The 15,408-nt window shown below is 41.3% G+C and overlaps 2 protein-coding genes across 6 annotated transcripts in view; one reads left to right on the top strand and one right to left on the bottom strand.

Moving 5' to 3' along the window:
* LOC140741135 (tensin-2-like) overlaps window positions 1–15,408 on the bottom strand; it is a 255,607-nt gene that overhangs the window by 35,880 nt on the left and 204,319 nt on the right. For 4 of the 5 annotated variants that reach the window (XM_073070944.1, XM_073070947.1, XM_073070948.1 and 1 more), the window contains exons 16-19: window positions 13,741–13,806; window positions 12,866–12,982; window positions 4,165–5,799; window positions 1,658–1,850 (exon numbers count right to left, since the gene is read on the bottom strand). In XM_073070944.1, coding sequence (XP_072927045.1) covers window positions 1,658–1,850; window positions 4,165–5,799; window positions 12,866–12,982; window positions 13,741–13,806 — 2,011 coding nt within the window. The remainder of the gene's footprint in view (window positions 1–1,657; window positions 1,851–4,164; window positions 5,800–12,865; window positions 12,983–13,740; window positions 13,807–15,408) is intronic. The other variant, XM_073070945.1, reaches the window with a different exon arrangement.
* On the top strand, window positions 508–1,288 carry LOC140741136 (peptidyl-prolyl cis-trans isomerase-like). The gene has a single exon (XM_073070950.1). The coding sequence runs from the start codon at window positions 508–510 to the stop codon at window positions 1,000–1,002; it is 495 nt and encodes a 164-aa protein (XP_072927051.1). The 3' UTR covers window positions 1,003–1,288.

The raw sequence follows: 15,408 nt of genomic DNA, 5'->3' as shown, positions 1-15,408 counted from the left end.
GATGGACTCTTGGCCTCACAATCTACCTCGTTATGATCTTGCACTTTATTGTTTACCTGCACTGCACTCTTTCAGTAGTTTTTACACTTTATTCTGCATTGTTATTGTTTTACTTCATTCTACCTCAATAAACTATGTAATGAATTGATCTCTATGCTCGGTATGCAAGACAAGCTTTTCACTGTATCTTGGTACATGTGACAATAAGAAACCAATATCAATCTCATTAACAATGAAAAGGTTTTGCAATTAATTGCAATCTTTAGATCGCTACTGCTGCGCACATTCAAAATAATTGGCATTAAATATGCAGGCACTTGACAGATTGACATCCATAATGCCAATCAGAGAATTCACTGACACCACTTCAGAGGATGGGTCTAAGTAAAAGCTGAGGACAATGAAGAAAGGCCACTGCCGAAGTTGAAAAGAGTAGAGAAGGAATTAGCACTCCTAGCAGCGTGCTCGGTTGAGGTTAGCACCAAGTGGTGAGAGGAAAAAAATAGAATGGGCAACCCTCACGTCTTCTTCGACATTGGTTTTGATAAGCAGCCAGTGGGCCGCATTGTATTCGAGCTAAGGAGCGATGTTGTTCCAAAAACTGCAGAGAACTTCCATGTGCTTTGTACCAAACCAGAGGGTGAGGGGTTTAAAGGATCAATTTTTCACCGAATAATTCCTGGCTTTATGTGCCAAGGTGGAGATTTCACAAAAGGCAATGGCACAGGGGGCAAATCCATCTATGGTAACAAATTTCCAGATGAGAACTTCATACTCAAACATGAAGGAGCAGGAATACTGTCAATGGCAAATGCTGGGCCCAATACAAATGGATCACAATTTTTTATCTGCACTGCCCCAACTAGTTGGTTGGATGGAAAGCATGTTGTGTTTGGCCATGAGGTAGAAGGCTACGATGTTGTAAGTCAAATGGAATCAAAGGGATCGCAGAGTGGAAAGACAAGTGTTACTGTTCGCATTCTTGACTGTGGAACATTTTAATGAGAACATTCCTACGGTGGCTGCTCAGTCTTTTTTCCATTGGTACGTTGCTATGACGGTGGCAAAATCCAAATCTCAAGTTGATTTGTGTGATCGTACATTTCCAAGTTACCTGAGGCTTTTGCCCAGGTTGGAGCCTGAACCATCAATTTTCAGTGATCTGTGGCAGTGCTTAGCCTTTAACTTTTTCATGAGGTATAATGGAATTACGTTTATTTTAGCCTTGTACTAAAACACTTCATTCAAATAAAATGTACATTTGCTCACCAAAAAAAAAGAAAGAAAAGAGTAGAGAAGTATAATGAGCTTGTGGTTATGTGTTGCCCTACTCACATCTACAAGGTCAGAGAAGCCCCATGTCCTTGATCTTCTGACAAGAGTAGTTAAGGAAGATGATAGATGTGAGTCTAGAATTTCACACACAATGTAATCAACTTCAAAGGCAGAATGAAACACAACAACACAGCCACATAGTATTGTTAGCATTGTTGAGCTGGGACTAATTTATTGGAAAATGACATTTCAGCTTGACATTGGGAGGACAGAGAAAGTAGGTTATTAGTATTGGGTCTGACCTGCTGGCTGATCAGTGTTGCTTTGCCTTCCAGTACATTTACAATCAGGTTTCCATATATTTTTCCAGATAGGAACATACCTTTCAGGATTATGTCCAGGGCTGCCTGTGGATCCAGCAGTTGACACTTCAGTGATATTAGATGGAGAGCTACAGGTTACCATTCCTTCACTGTGGTGTTGCCTTGGAATTTCGGTGTTATTAAGTTCTCCAGGAGCACCATATACCATCATTTCTTTTCCCCAGGCTACTGAATCAGCATGGAGTTGGACTTCTACAGAGGAGTGAAAAAAAAAGCTATATATTTTCTCTTTGTAATGCTATTCTGCTTTATCCCCTCTAACCCTGTTTAACTCTAGATTTTCTCCATAATGTCACTATAACCTTTAAGACATTGCCTGTTCTGCTGAATTGTTTGAGATGAGCTTAGAGCCTCATCAAGGTAACAACTCCTTAAAACTGAGTGGTGTAGTTAAAGCCAATCCATTGCAGTAATAATTTGCAGCAGGGGTTCAAAACCTGGAGAATTCCCATACAGTTGCAAAGGGTATGATATATTGGCCTTGGAGGGAATCCACTGTAGATTTTATCTGGATTATAACTGTATTCCAAGGGTTAAATTACAAAACACGATTTCATAAACCAGCTTTGTATTCTCTGGAATTTAAAAGGTTATGGAGTGATTTGATTGAAGTTTTCAATATATTCAGGGTAATTGGAGAGAAGCCATTTTCAGTAATTGGGGTGTCTGCAAAAGGGGCAAAGTCTAAAATTAAAACTTGGGTTTCAGGAGCGAGGTCGGGAAATAATCCTACATGTATAATGTTGGAGATATATGGAATTCTAGCCTGCAAATGAACAGCTGGTGCTGAGTCAGTGGTTAATTTTAAAATAAATGCAGTAGGTTTTTGCAACACAATGGTATTAAGGGAAATGAAGCACATATATCAAATGGAGTTGAGTCACAGATCCACCCTATTCTCTGTGAAGAGTACAATTGGCTTGAAGGGCCAAATGGACTCCGCCTTCTTCCATGTTCTCAATAATTGTATCCAAAAGAATCACAGCAATTGGGAGCAATCTTTGTGCTGAGAAAATATGATGGTCACTGACAGCATTGCCAGTAATGTGGTCCATGGTATGCACACCATTTGGGAGAAAGCGACTTGATGGAGACACCTAGTGGACAGAATCCACAATCACAGCTTAGCAAAATAAATGGGAACCATTGACGTAGTAAAACACAAACATTGATGAAAAATCAATGAGAGAAGGAAACATAGGAAATGTGCAACCCCCACCCAACCCTGGTCAATATTTTTACTCAGCTATAGATACGGTTTATTAAAATTTAAGTCTATAATCCTTGATTGTGCTTCAGTAAGGTCTTTAAGTAAGAGTGGCTTAAATCAAACCAGGTTGAAGTTCTCTTGCTTTTTCCGTTTATTAAGCAAGGTAGACTTCAATGGTTAGGCAGAGGAGAATAATGTAATTGTTCCATGGTTTCTGACATCACTTTTGTTCTTTTTGTCAATTCCACTACCACATAGGGCGGCATGGTGGCATAGTGGAAGAATTGGAATAGCCTATTTCGTGCTGGATCTCAATAAATGCATAAATAAATCAATAAAATACCACAGCAAGAAGTTGCAATGTCTTAAAGCCGAAGACTGAGACTACACAAAGGGAACTGTGACTTATAGATAGCATTAAAGCTTTGTTTTCCAGGGAGTATTCTGACATTGTGTAAACTTTCCTCATACCCTTTGGATTGAGAGAAATGCTAGAGCATGAAACACATAGTAACAAAGGGGAAAATTTAATGAATCCCAATAATGGAGTTAGGACTAATTAACTGAAGCATTTGGAATTTGGCTTACAAGGTTAGATTACGGAAAGGCTTCCTTCTTTGGAATGAGATAGCTTGAATTTTAAGATCACGGAAGAGGCTTATAACAGTTAATTGAACATATAGTTCAGTCTTCGTGAAGTATTTAAGTATTACCAGACATCATTTGGTAATAAGGACATCTCAAATTGAGTCTTCATCCACACCTGTTCAATATTTTAAAGATTCTTCCCAAAAAAATCATTGGTTGGGGGACAAATGGGAAGAGTAATAGATTAGAAGAGAAATTAACAGGAAGGCCCACTGGCATACAGCACAAATAGACTCAAGAGGCATCTGGGTGTCTTTCTGAAGAGAGAAAAATTGAGGAATCTGTTGAGGGCAGTAACTGAGGTGAAAGTACCAAGACAAAACATTCTTGTGGGCTCCAACTAGCCTTTCTCTTGTTCCAAGATTGATTTACCTTGCGATGCAGGCTAAATGAATGCCCTCTTGTTACTTAAGTTTGTGACCCTCAATTATATTTTCACCCTGCCAGTCAATTGCAACGAAAATAGGTCACAAACATTCCAATGTGCATAAACAATCTTCAGCATTAGTTATGAGAAATTCCTGGTTGACTTCAGAGTCTGTTTGTTAGTCAGGGGTTTTTGAGACCTGAAAAAACATTCCACCTCTAATTATACAATCACCTGAGACAATAAGGAAAAGGGCACAATTTATACTGAGCTTCACTTACCAGGCAGTTGCTGAGAGGGTGTGGCTTCTGGGCATTGAGGACCTTCATCGGTTGGTCTTACAGCTCGATCACAAGCACTTAGGTTCCTGGAGAAAACCTGGGATGCACACGAGTTCACTGATGACACAGAAGCAGGCCCTTGTAGACTCTGAGCACATGGTCCCAGCACAGAGGATGACATGAGTGGACTGTCTGGATAGACTTCACAACTTCTGTTGGCACAGTGCTGCTCTTGGTAATGGTCATATGGATAATGTTGCTGGTAATGTTGCTGGTAATCTGGGCTGTACTTCAGCTCTGGGTACCTGCCGTAAGGAGCATGTGATTCAGAAGAACCTTCCATGTTTCTCTGAAGCTGCCCATGAGGAACTGGTGAAATCGGTGTGGAGTAGGCATGAGCCATTGGGGTTGGCACTGGCATATTTGCATGGGCATGGTTATAACCGAATGAGGTGTATCCATGTCCTCTTGGGTACTGACTGTATGAATGTGCAGGCATCAGCAGGGGAACTGGTTGAGGTGCCTGTCCATTTCTGATAGGGTGGTTTAGCAGATGTGGCTTTGGATGATCATGTTGCCACATATCTAGGTCAGGAGGACAAGGGTGCTGGTACAATGAGTCGTGGTCTAACTTAATAGCATTAAATGCTGCTGCAGATCTCTCCACCTCTTCCTCTGACATTTTTAAAGAACAGTTACGACAGCCACAATTGTGCGACATAATTTCTGGAGAATCACGCTCAAGAAACTGTACAGTTTGTCCATCCAGAATTCCCTCTAAATGGTGGTAATCAATTATCCGGTTCCTATTTGCCTTAATGTCATGGTCTCTTTGGGCATCATCCCCATGTCTCATTCGATGGACTAGACCAGGAGGCATTCTCTCTGAGCAGGTATACTGATGAAACATAGGTGAGTAGACCTGGAGTACATCATTGCGTGGCCGTTGGTAATTCACCCTCTCCAACATTGCTGCCTGGTGCTGAATGGGGTCTATCCCTTTCACATGCTCATAAGAATTGTGCAGTCTGCCCTCCACCCCAACGTCACTCACTGGGCCTATGTTTCTCTCAAACATGGGTCGTCTTCTTTCTAGTGTCCCATCAGGCCTGTAGTAGACATCAGTTCGTATTCCTACAGGACTATGGCCATAACCAGGTATTCTGTGCTCTGGTGAGTGATGGCTAACCTTGACATTGTAAGGATGGGCATTGTGATGCATGTTTCTCGGCAAAGTGGCAAACCTATTCATCTCACATGCGTCTTCATCATCCAGTATGTCTGTTTCCCTTTCATTGGAGCTAGATCGGCCATGGGAGCAGCTCTGTGAAGCAATCCCTGGTTGGGACATCATATTTTGCCCATTCTTCATTGCGCCCACACCAAACCCACTGAGCAATCGATCTAGCTGCTCCTTCTCTACTTGTGATGGAACTTGCTTTGTGCTAACGCTGTGGTCCTCTGTCTTAACTGAAGCAGTGGAATGGCCAGAATCTGTGCTGACAGACAAGGTGTGGCCACAATGAACAGATGTGACACTTAACGGACTACCATTGGCTGTGCCAATGCTTGGACTCCTCTTCTTAACTTTGGCATACAAGCTTCCATCTAGTGGCCCTCGTGTGTGAGGTACTTCTTACAAAAAGAAAACCTCAGTGTTAGATGTGTGGCAGCATTTATAATCCATATGTACAAATACTACATTTATACATTTTTAAAAATGCCGTGTTGTTAAAATAATTTGCGTGCTCCCCAAAATAGACTGGCCATAAATGGGTAGTGAATGGAGGAGGGAATTTGGAGGATTCTGACCGAGCTTTGAGAGGATCACCTTGCTCCATTCCTCACAGTTTTCTAAATCCAATCTTTTCAAACTCAAGAAAATAATTTAAGTTTATTTGATTTCCAAAATTTGAAAACACAAATTTCAATAAAAATGCATAGATTTCCTCAAATGAGTCATGTAGCCATCGACACATGGCACAGAAGGAAGTTATTCAGCCTATTGCATCTTTGTCAAATAAAAAGCAGCTACCAGCCTGATGCCAGTTGCCAACTCGCCTTATTACAACAAATAATGTGCTCATTCAGGTACTTTTCAAACACATCAACAGTTTTCTGCTTCAATCACCTTTTGGGATAGTGCATTCCAGACTCTTCCACACTTTAGGTGACAGCAATTCCCTCATCTCCCTCTAATTCCTCCACATATCACTCTAAATCCACTCCTCCCTCCCACACCCCTACCCCCACCATCATCCTCTCTGATGAGAGAAATGGGTTCTGTCTACTTATCCTGTCAAAGTACATATACTGTACCTCAATTAAATATCTCCTCAGTTTCCTTTGTTTCCATTATAAGAACCTCTAGCCTCTCATAACTATAATTCTCTGACCCTGCCAACATCTTCATAAATTTCCTCTGCACCCACTCTCGTACAACGGCATCCTTTTTGTTATGTGACTAGAACTGCACACACTGCTCCAGCTGTGGTCTAACTTGTATTTTGTAAACTATAAGGATGCCCTCCCCGCTCCTACAGTCTGTGTCTCAGCCAATAAAGACCAGCATGCTATCTTGTCTATCTGCACTATTACCTGCGAAGATCTGTGGACATGCACTGCAAGATCCCTAGGTACCTCTAAACTTCTAAGTTGCCACCAATTATTCTATTTCAGGTCATAAATCTGGACCAAGCTTCATATTTGCTTCATGAATAACATAATCTAAGGGAGGGTAGTCTTCAAGATATTACTAAGGGTCTGGAAAATGAAGGTGCTGGGGTTCCCATTCTGATTCTGTGAAACTGAGAAATTCAGTCTGACATCTGGCACTTGTTACAAGGTTCCACCTTGAGGGCAGTTACCTGTGGGTAGGGCCAAAGGACTGTTAACAGCCATTAAGAAGTATCCAAGCATGAAGTAAAAGAGGAGGGATTAAAAGCTAATTAACTAAAGTACCACTCTGAGATGTATCAACTGCTTCAGTATCAAATACCACCGGCACTTTGTCAGCCTGCATCAGCAGTTTTCCAGTTAAACTCAATAAGATATTCCCATGCATTCCTCCATCCCCTGTGGTCACAAGCACATTTCCTGTTTTGATAGCAAAAGCGAGATGTTGGACCTTACTTTGAAATACTATTGTTGTCAAGCAAACATAGGTCATACCTTAGTTCTTACAACACATCACAAAACACCAGTGAAATATATTTGAATGTGTGCAGTTTGGCTGGCATACCCACTACATTAACGCTGGTAATGTATGGATATGCCAACCAAACTGCACAAAAGCCAATAGAATATGGATATGCCAACCAAACTACACAAAACTCTAGTTAGGCCACACTTGGAGTACTGTGTCCAGTTCTGGTCGCCTCACTAATGGAAGCATTGGAAAGGGTACAGAGGAGATTTACCAGGATGCTGCCTGGTTTAGAGAGTGTGGATTATGATCAGAGATTAAGGGAGCTAGGGCTTTACTCTTTGGAGAGAAGGAGGATGAGAGGAGACATGATAGAGGTGTACAAGATATTAAGAGGAATAGACAGAGTCGACAGCCAGCGCCTCTTCCCCAGGGCACCACTGCTCAATACAAGAGGACATGGCTTTAAGGTAAGGGGAGGGAAGTTCAAGGGGGATATTAGAGGAAGGTTTTTTACTCAGAGAGTGGCTGGTGCATGGAATGCACTGCCTGAGTCAGTGGTGGAGGCAGATACACTAGTGAAGTTTAAGAGATTACTAGACAAGTATATGGAGGAATTTAAGGTGGAGGGTTATATGGGAGGCAGGGTTTAAGGGTCAGCACAACATTGTGGGCCGAAAGGCCTGTAATGTGCTGTATTATTCTATGTTCTATGAATAATGACTGGAACACTAATTTTAGTGACCTCTGGGGGATAAGTATTGACCTCAAAATTGTAAGGAAATAAATCCTTGATCTTCTTCAAAATTGCACTATTGGATCTTTATATCAACCTGACAGGGCTGATGGAACCTTGAGCTAACATGTCATCCAAACAGGGGCATTGATGGCAGTGGCTTTTGGAGGATGCATGGGTGTGCCCTTAATGCTAAAGGACAAAAGTGCTCAGACAATAGGGGAGAAGCGCCCCTTTTTCCCAACGTCTGCATCCAAATCATAGCATTTCCACAACACTATCCTGCTCGGTACCACACTAAGTGTCAGCCTGCATTCCGGTACTGAAGTCTCTGGAGTGGGATTTGAACCTACTATCAAGAGAATGCTGCCCATTGAACCATGACTTAAGCAAATTTAAGGACTGGACTGCAATCATTAAGTGTGTAGATGTCGACTGTAACTTCTGAATGTGATTCTTGGCTGCTGTTATATTCAGTCCTTGTTAACACACATGTGTAGGCACCAAGAATGTAGATATATTTCCTTTTAATCAGTGGTTTGACTCAGAATGAAACTACTGCTGGGAAGAAGGAGAATGTTTGCTTGAAGTGGTCTGTAATAACATGATCGAGGACCTGGCTGGTGCTGTGGGTTGGACACATTCCTTTCCCTCGAATTTGAATCCAGCTCAAACCAACATGATCAAAAGTCTCTGTGTCCGGATAGCTCAATCGGCCTATAGTCAGCACAGGTTCTTTGGAAAAAAAAGAACCTGCTGCCTATCTTGCACAGACAGGTGGCTGGCTATACGAGCCATTACACTACATCCTGGAAGTCAGGGTGCTATTCTGAATCAGTGCGAGTTTTGTGTGAAAGAAACTGATGGTGCTTGATACATTCAAAAATAGGAAGCGGACGCACCTCAAATGGATGATGAGAAAAGAACCAAGTTATTCTGTAGTTGAAATAATAGACATTTATAGCACAGGAGAAGGTAATTTTGCTCAAATGTCTGTGCTACATTGAAATGGATGTTAGGTCACACTCACTACCCAGTTTTTGGTCTGTGGCTTTGCTGGTCACAGCTCCTTGTGCTCATTCAGATTTTTAAAATGGGTTTATGTCTCCATTTCCTTTCGAACACCCACCACTCATTGAGTGAAATAGCTTTTTCTCATCATCCATCATATCCTTCCATGAATCACCTTAGATCTATGCACTCTAACTACCGAGCTCTCTGCCAAGGGAAATAATTGCTTATCTTTCCATTTTATGCACCTCAATCAAACCTTTCTTCAAGTCTCATTTGTACAAAAAAATGACATCAGCTGGACAAAATTTCCTCAGAACTATAATTCTCTAGCCTTGGCATCATACTGGCAAATCTCCACTAGGTCCTCCCTATGTGCCATGACATCCTTCCTTTAACATGGTGACCAGAACTGTACACAATACCTTAAATGTGGAATTCAGACAGAGAAAATGTCAAAGGCGGTTGTCTTCTATAGTTTTAACATGTCTTCTCTGCCCTGTATTCTGTATCTCACCAATGATGTAAATGTGGTAAGTGAATATGAACACACTTTTAATGCTGTGCAGTCTGCTTGTGAATCCATTTTACCAAGCTTTGAGGTAAAGGGGCTGATTTGCACTTGATTTTATGTGCCTGTTCAAAATGGTAAAGACCTGATGTGGTTTTCAGTACTATGGCTGTGATGATGTTACGGTAACCAAGTCTGCTTCTTGGATAAACTCCTTTGAGCAACAACTCACAAGTCCAATTGTGGAGGTCAGCACCGATTGGGGGAAGTAGAAATCACACGCAAGTGAAATTTGAAATCTGAAAACTTTTGGAAAGACATGAGAGGCTCATCAATCCAAATCCAAATCCAAAGAGTGGTAACAACGAAGGCCTGAAGTTTGTTTACCTTGGATTTTAATCTACCAGCTTCCCGGCCACTGAGCTCTGGAATTCCCTCTCTAAACTCATCTTTTTTTAAGAAATTCCTTAAAGCTGGCCTCTGTGATCAAGCTTCTTACTATCTATGCATGTTCCACAGAGACAGCACTGGAGATCTGGATTCAACCTAGGTCAATGGCACTGTGAGGCAGCAGCTCTATTAGCCACACATCTGTATTTTGTCCTCCCATCTAAATCACAAGAATAAATTTTAAGTAGTTGCGAGCTCAGCATTGATCCCTGTAATGTTCCACTAGTAACCAACCCACCATCCTGATAAAGAGCCATTTCTATAACTGCCCTTTAACCAGTCCTGTCTTTAATACAACTTGTGTAAAATGCTGAACAGCTACTGTAATACTACTTTGAAATGGTAGAGCTGGGAGTCTGTTTCTGGGATAACAGAACACACTGTGGTGCCTCCTTCACATCTGTAGAGCCAGCAATGTATTTGAGATCTGTTTTCTTTGACTGCAGTCACACATTGGTAAGCTTTTAATCTTGCATTTTTGCATCAAGTCTTTTCAGCTCCCATGTTTTGTACAGAAATAGTGTGAAGCTTTGTGTAAAGTCATTCTATTGTGACAATCACGAAATCTTTGTTTGAGACTTCCTATGATCTCTGTTCAGCTTCGCAAGCGATATTAGAGTTCAAGGGCTCTGGGGCTTGGAGACTATGGGATGTCGGTGGGTCCAAAGGATTGACCTTCTTTCAGACTGTCATAGATCTTTGGAATTCTGTACCCCAGAGGACACTAGAGGCCAAACCATTGATACATTAGAGGCCTGTTGGTCTTTGGGAGAGTGAAGGGTTATAGGAAACAGGCAGGAAAGTAGAGCTAACGCATTGAATGGCAAAACAGGATTGAGGGGGCACTTTTCTTCTATTTCATATCACCTTATGTTGTTGAAGACCTCATGGTTGGATAAAGAATTCTGCTTCAATTCGATAGAATTCATAGGAAGGCTTGTCCATCAAGTCCTTGCCAGCTCTTTGCAACAGCAATCCAGCTCATCTTTTGCCATCTCACCATAGTTTGTAAACCTCTAAAGCTAGAAAGGTGTACAGAAAAGATTCTGTTTCTGGGACTCAAGGGCTTGAGTAATGTCAGCTTGGACAGGCTGGGACTATTTTCTCTGGGAGGTTTATAAAATCAGGAGAGGCATAGTCAGTCTTTTTAATAAGTTGGGCCAAAGGGTCTGTTTCCACTCTGTATAACTCTATGAATCTTTAATATTCTCTCTGAGGCTCAGTGTCAAAATTTGTTTGTTAATGATCCTTTGGGATGCTTTCTCTTTTAAAGGTGTTATATCAATTGTTGTAGGCATGAGTCTGCAGATGCAGACTGTAGCAGACGAGTGCTTGACTCCCATTTGTTAATTTGTGAAGAAGAGATGCTAAGGATTAGGCCTGTACCTCATACAGACACAAAACACAGCAACAAGTCCTTTGGCCTACCATGTCCAAGCTGACCATCAAGTACCCTTGTCTAAGCCTTTCCTGCCAAATTAGTTTACCTGACTCCTGCCATCTCTGGCTGTGCTAGTCAGTACCATATGGTGCTGCCAATGACACCAATGACCCAAACTGTGTGAAAGCAGCTGCCCAATTATATGCTATGACCTTTGGAAATGGTTGGTGGCATTGTTGTAAGGATAGGCAGTGGCAGCTACAGATAATCTTAAAGGTGCTTTTTACCAGGTAGGACCACTGAGTGGGACCCTGTGCTACATTTAGCCAGGCACTGTCACACTGCAGTGGAGTCAGTGTATTTGCTCTAGGTTCTTCTTGAAATGACAATTTCTTCCTGTACCAATCATCCTCTGGAAAAGCAAACACTTTGCCTTTGACAGAGAGAACTTCAAAAACAGGTTGTGTTGTCAAGCATCTCTTTGTGTACCTTCACCGTACACACAATAATGTTTCAAAAGGCAGCTCATCATGAATTCTTTAAGGATAATTGGAGATGGCCAGTAAATGTTGAGCCTTGCCAGTGCTTTTTATATCCCATGAGTCAATTAAAAAAAATGATATCCAACTTATTTAATGCAGAAGGACTACCTCATTAAGTGACCTTGAGAGGATCGCCCTTGACTCCTAAAGTTGAGGTTTATTAGATTCACAGATCAGTAGGCTAGGACAGAAATAGCTGCTTGCATTGTTTGAACGATGAACTAGATTTTTACAGAGATGCCTTGGCTCTCTGACACCAACCTGTTCTCAGGCACTCAGATAATGCGCAGTCTTACAGAACTCTCAGAATTGCAAGGATTATAACATTAGACCCATACTACAATGCCATTCTTTGCAGTAGCAGCATTTGTTTGTACGCTGTTCCTCCAATTTGGTCCTGTGCCAATCAGATTAAGACACAAAGACATAATCAAGACCAGAAAAAAAGGGAAGGGAAAGGAAAGGTGTGTGTATGTGTGTGTGTGTCTGTCTGTCTGTGTCTGTATACACAGGTTAGCAGAAGTGTTGGCGGAAGGAGGACATCCCAAAAAGCTGGTGTGACCCCTGAGAGAGTTTCTCATCATCCCTGTCCAAAATGGCCAACATCTCAGGATTCTGTGACTGCGTTTTCTAGTTCTAGATGTTCCTCTGGGGTAAGCATTCACTCTGTCAAGTCCCAAATGGATTTTTATATTGTTCAGTTAGGTCACTGTTCAATCTTCTCAAGGAAAAGAAAGAGTTGAATTTATAAAGTGCTTTTTGTGTCTCTTTCAGAATATTCCAAAGCACTTTAGAGTGAATAAAATATATCTGCATTGCAGTCAAACATACAGCAATATGATTAGAAAAAATAATCTAGACTGCAAGTCTCACTGGCAACACCATAAATGAACAAAACACAGAGTTCTGAATTCCATTCTAATACCTTCCAATCCATCCTCATGGTGAAGGTTGAAGTTCTCATAGGAATCCCATCTAACTGTTGGATCAGAGGTGTTGTAATCGACAGTCACTGTTGAATCATTCCTTAAATATTCTCCCTCTGCAATTGGAAGCAGAAGAACTGAGAACCAGTATCATTATTTCCTTGTTAACTATGTTAGCTGACAGATATCTCCTTACCCAGAACTGGATCTAACTACAGAGATCTTGGACATAATATGCATGAACAGAGATCTAATTGCATACAATTGGCTCCAACTGCAAGCAGAATCAAATTTATGCACAAAAAGATCTAACGATCAACAGATCTATTTCACACAATAAGATCCAAATACTAACAATGATCTGAAATAAGAATAGAAAATGACACAGGTTGGGCAGTATCTGTAGCGAGAGAAACTGAATTAATGTTTCAGATCAATGATATTTCATCAGAACAGTTAGATCTAATTATTGCAAATAGATTTATATTAAGTCAGACCTTATTGTGTGCAAGAAAGCTCTGTCAATAATTAAATGTTACTTTGTACAATAAGTGTCTGTTAGAAGTTGGTAGTTCTCTGATAATAGAGATCAACATTCACAAAATTACATCAAACTACTTACCCAGTTCCAGCTGCTATTTGTTAGTGAGAAATACTCATTGTTAGTGAAGAGATTTGTCAGTGGCCCAGTCTCTAACTGAGTTCTGACCGAGGTTTCCGTCTCATGCATTAGTCATTTTTTCTCTGCCCAGATGCTGACAGACCTTCAGTGCAATTACTTTTTGTTACTTTTCCAGTGTGTACAGATTCTTAACTTTTTATTTGCAATATCTTCATCTCATCTCAAAGTTGTCAATGTTACTCAGTTTCTTACCTTTGATTTTCTCTGGACCAGAAGAGAAAATGAACTCCACCATAGCATCTCGTGGAAACCTGTCATCTAGGAAGAGAGCAGATCAACAGTCAGTACCAGTTATGAATCACGGCATCCTTCAGCCAATGAAACTTTCACGTGTTTCTAGTGTGCAGGGCCCTCACTATAAACCAATGCTGACTGACTCCTGCATCTTGTGCTTTCTTGCACAGTGAATGCTTCTCACCAAATATTTAATTTGCATATCTGGTGGTCAGAGGTTCAGACTGTAAGGGGAGAAATTCAACATGGGCACAAGAACCTCAACTGCAGGTTGTAGTCACCTCTGCAAATTTGAATCTGTTGACTTCATAGGAACCAAATGTGTTGTAAGCTGAATGTGACCAGCCATAACCCTTCCAGAATGGTGGTTATTGCCAGCTAGCAAAGTTGAATTTCTGTTCCAAGGCTGAAGGGACTACATTCTGCAGCAGTCAGAGCCCCATTACATTAATGCAGGTCAGTAAACCTGGGAAAGGTAAAAAAAAAATGCCTTAGTTCCCCTCTCCCCAGTGATACACATGAGCTCATACTTAATTCCCCCAAATGCATTAAACATTGGGCATTCTGTATAACAGGGGGGACTGAAACAATGCCATCCTTTTTTAACCAGGCTCCAAAACAAATTTCTATTATGTGATGTTCCAACATTTAAGCTCTTAACACATTCAGGAAAAAAAATAGAGATCCGCAGGAGTATCACACACTGCTGTGCTGAAATGTTACCAGATTGGTGTAAGGATGCCACCAAGACTCATGTTCAGGGCCTCAATCCCAATCACTAAAGAGTAAAGATACCATTTTGAGATAGCTTGCATTTATATAGCGCAGTGTCACAACTTTTAGCGCCTTATGTGCTGAGTTACTTTGAAACGCAGTAGCAATTAAATGCAGCGGCCTTCTGCGCACAGCAAGAGCCCCATAGCAATGAGACGGATTTGTTTTTGGTGGTGTGGGTTGGGAGAGGAATGTTGGCCAAAACACTTGGAGAATGCCTCATTCTTCTTTGAATAAAAACCATGGGATATTAATCAGCCTCTGAGAGAAGAGATAGTCAGAAGATTGTTTAAAGATCTGATACTCCAAGTGGCATCTCGGACAACACAGCATTCCCCTTGTAAAAACATGACAAGACAGCCTGCAGACCTAAAGTGTGTCAAAATGCTTCATGTATAAGGAATTACTCTGCACAGCAGTGCTCATTGTATTGTTAATAAACACAGCAGGTATTAGTGGGAGAGCTAGTTAGACTGTTTGGAATAGTGCAGCTCCTGGGCCCAAGGGGCTTGCTCACCAGAGCTTAACAGAATCAACATAGCACAAAACTTGGACATTTGGTCCATCTGCAGGCATCCTGTAAAACAATCTATTCAAAGCAGGTGCTCTGCCCATTACCCACAGCCCTGCAAATCCTTCTCTCACAAGTGTCAATCTAATACCATTTTTAAAGCACAGAGTGACTCTGTTTCCAACACCATCATCACCCCCCTCACCTTTGACGGAATATCTGTGCCAGATACACATTTTTTATTTAAAATATTCTGCTCACATCTCTCTGTCCATCACTATCAATCTGTGTTCCCTGGTCTTTCCATCTATTAACCATAAAAGATATCCAATACAGATTGT

This window comes from Hemitrygon akajei, chromosome 18, assembly GCF_048418815.1.
Source record: "Hemitrygon akajei chromosome 18, sHemAka1.3, whole genome shotgun sequence".
NCBI classification, from domain to species: domain Eukaryota; kingdom Metazoa; phylum Chordata; class Chondrichthyes; order Myliobatiformes; family Dasyatidae; genus Hemitrygon; species Hemitrygon akajei.
Note: the sequence above shows the minus strand (reverse complement) of the source record. Positions and strands in the feature narration are given on the sequence as shown.